The 2,401-nt window shown below is 52.2% G+C and overlaps 1 protein-coding gene across 1 annotated transcript in view; it reads left to right on the top strand.

The window, feature by feature from the left end:
• Window positions 1-2,401, top strand: part of GGT1 (gamma-glutamyltransferase 1) — a 30,470-nt gene that overhangs the window by 15,900 nt on the left and 12,169 nt on the right. The window contains 1 exon segment of the mRNA XM_006157163.3: window positions 101-237. Coding sequence (XP_006157225.1) covers window positions 101-237 — 137 coding nt within the window.

Below are 2,401 nucleotides of genomic sequence, written 5' to 3'. Positions count from 1 at the left end.
AAAAAAAAAAAAAAAAAAAAAAAGCCCCCCTTCTCAAGATGGGCAGCATGACCCCCAAGCCTCTGGGGTCTGCCCACCTGCCCCTGGCTCTGCCCCCCAGGGTACAAGTTCTCCCAGGCGAGTGTGGCGACTCCAGAGCAGAAGGGCCTGACATATCACCGCATTGTGGAGGCTTTCCGCTTCGCCTATGCCAAGAGGACCCTCCTTGGGGACCCCAAGTTCATCAATGTGACCAAGGTAAGGGGCAGGCGCTGACCTGCTGGGAGTGGGGGCCTGCTGGAGGGGCCGTCGCTAACTCACGCCAGCTTCGGAAATCCATCCCCACCACCAGCGGGCTGGTTTGGACCAGGCACTGAGTCCTGGCTTCTGCCCCATGGCACTCACAGCAGGGAGACAGACAGACAGACAGACAGACAGACAGTCATTAGTGCCCACGCCTGTTCTGGCCACGCCCCCGATGCTGGGCATTGAACGTGCGTTGCACGTGGCCTTCATGCCGGTCTGCTCTGTGGTTAATGACAGAAACACCTGAGTCCAGAGGATGTGTAAAAATGGGGCTTGTGGGAACCAGCAGTTGGCATAATGGCTACGTTGCTGGACTCTCATATAGTCGACCGCGGTTCGAGTCCCGGACCCGGTGGCTTAAGCTCACACTGGGCACGTGTTCGTGCATGCCTAGGATCCCGAGAGGAGAATGGAGGAGAAGGGATTGTGGTGTGGCGGGCCCCCCACCTTGGGGGGTGACTTCTCGCTTTCTGTCTCTCTGTCTCTGTCCTTCTGGTGAGTGCACGCGCCCTATAGCAAAAACCTCTCCAAAAACAACAATTAGACACACTCAGACACAGACACACACCATGGGCTGGGCAGTGGTGCAGCACTAGAACACAAAGCTCTGTGGCTGACCCCCATGAGAAGGTTCTGGGTTCACGTCTGGAGCCCTCCCTGAGTACACAGGCATGTGATCCGGGGCTAGCTGAGGCCGGAAACGGATCAAGACCCAGCTGGGGCGTGCGCATCCTCTCTTGGGAAATCAGTAAGTAAGCTTAAAAAAAGTAAGCAGTTAGCGTAATGGCTATGTTGCTGGACTCCCACGTAGTCGACCGTGGTTTGCATCCTGGACCTGGTGGCTTAGAACTCACGCCGGGTGCATGTGTGTGCGTGCCCAGGATCCCGAGAGGAGAATGGAGGAGAAGGGATTGCGGCGTGACCATCCCCTCTGGGGGGTGATTTCTTGCTTTCTGTCTCTATCTCTCTCTCTGTCTGTCTGGCGAGCGCACGCACCCTATAGCAAAAAAAACTCTCAAAAAAATAAAAAAAACACCAATGCACGCCCTGTCCTCTTTCCTCCGAGTCCCCAGTTGTGGACAGTCACTGCGTTTCCGTTCTCTCTCCATCCCCGCCCACCCCTCTTGTTATTCATGTTTTTACAAGAAACTGGACAGTGAGCAGCTGATGTCATACCGAGGGTGAATCTCCGATGAGCCACAACTTCCTTAGTTTTTTTTTTTTTTTTTTTTTTAAGTTTTTCGTTGTTGTTACTGTTTTTGCTATAGGGTGTGTGCACTTGCCAGAAAGACACAGAGAGAGGAAAAGTGAGAAATCACGCCCTGGGGGGATGGCCACACAGCAATCCCTTCTCCTCGATTTTCCTCTTAGCGTTTTGGACATGTATGTACACGTGTCCAGCGTGATTTTCAACCCACTGGGTACGGAACTCAGACTGCAAAAAGCAAGCTGCCAGGTCTGGGACTTGAACCTCAGTTGGTCATGTGGGATCTAGCGCCCTAACCACCATACCACCTGCTGGCTTGAGTCAGAACTCCTACGCCCCACGGCACCCAGAAACTCACCCTCGAGGCCACACAGTGCATTAGACACCACGTCAGAATGTCCCTGAGGACCCCCTATCCGGGATCCGCCATCACACTTCAGCATTGGCTGTGATGTCTCTCCAGCCTCTTCATCTATGACAGACCTCCTGTCTGTTTTGGTTTGACGTTTTAAATGGGGACCAGCAGGTGGCATGGTGGTTAAGGCACTGGACATCCCTACATGGCCAAACATGGTTCAAGTCCCAGTCCTGGTGGCTTGCTTTCTCACTTTCTCTGTCACTCTCTCTCTCTCTGGTCAAATTAAAATAAACAAATAAATTAAATCATTAAAAAATCAAATAAGAAAAGACAGAAAAGAAATTTTAAATGAATCGATTCATTTAATTGTCAGAGTGTACTGGCATGCTCCAGCGAGAAAGAGACAGAGAACAGAGAAAGAGAGGAGAGGAAGAAAGCATCCCCAGGTGGGCAGGGCCACACCACAAAACCTTCTCCTGCATTTTTTGACCCTGTTAGGATTTGGGGCACACACACACACACACACACACACACACACACACATATGCCTG

The sequence above is a fragment of the Tupaia chinensis genome, unplaced genomic scaffold (assembly GCF_000334495.1).
Source record: "Tupaia chinensis unplaced genomic scaffold, TupChi_1.0 Scaffold000531_1, whole genome shotgun sequence".
Lineage (NCBI taxonomy): Eukaryota > Metazoa > Chordata > Mammalia > Scandentia > Tupaiidae > Tupaia > Tupaia belangeri.
Note: the sequence above shows the minus strand (reverse complement) of the source record. Positions and strands in the feature narration are given on the sequence as shown.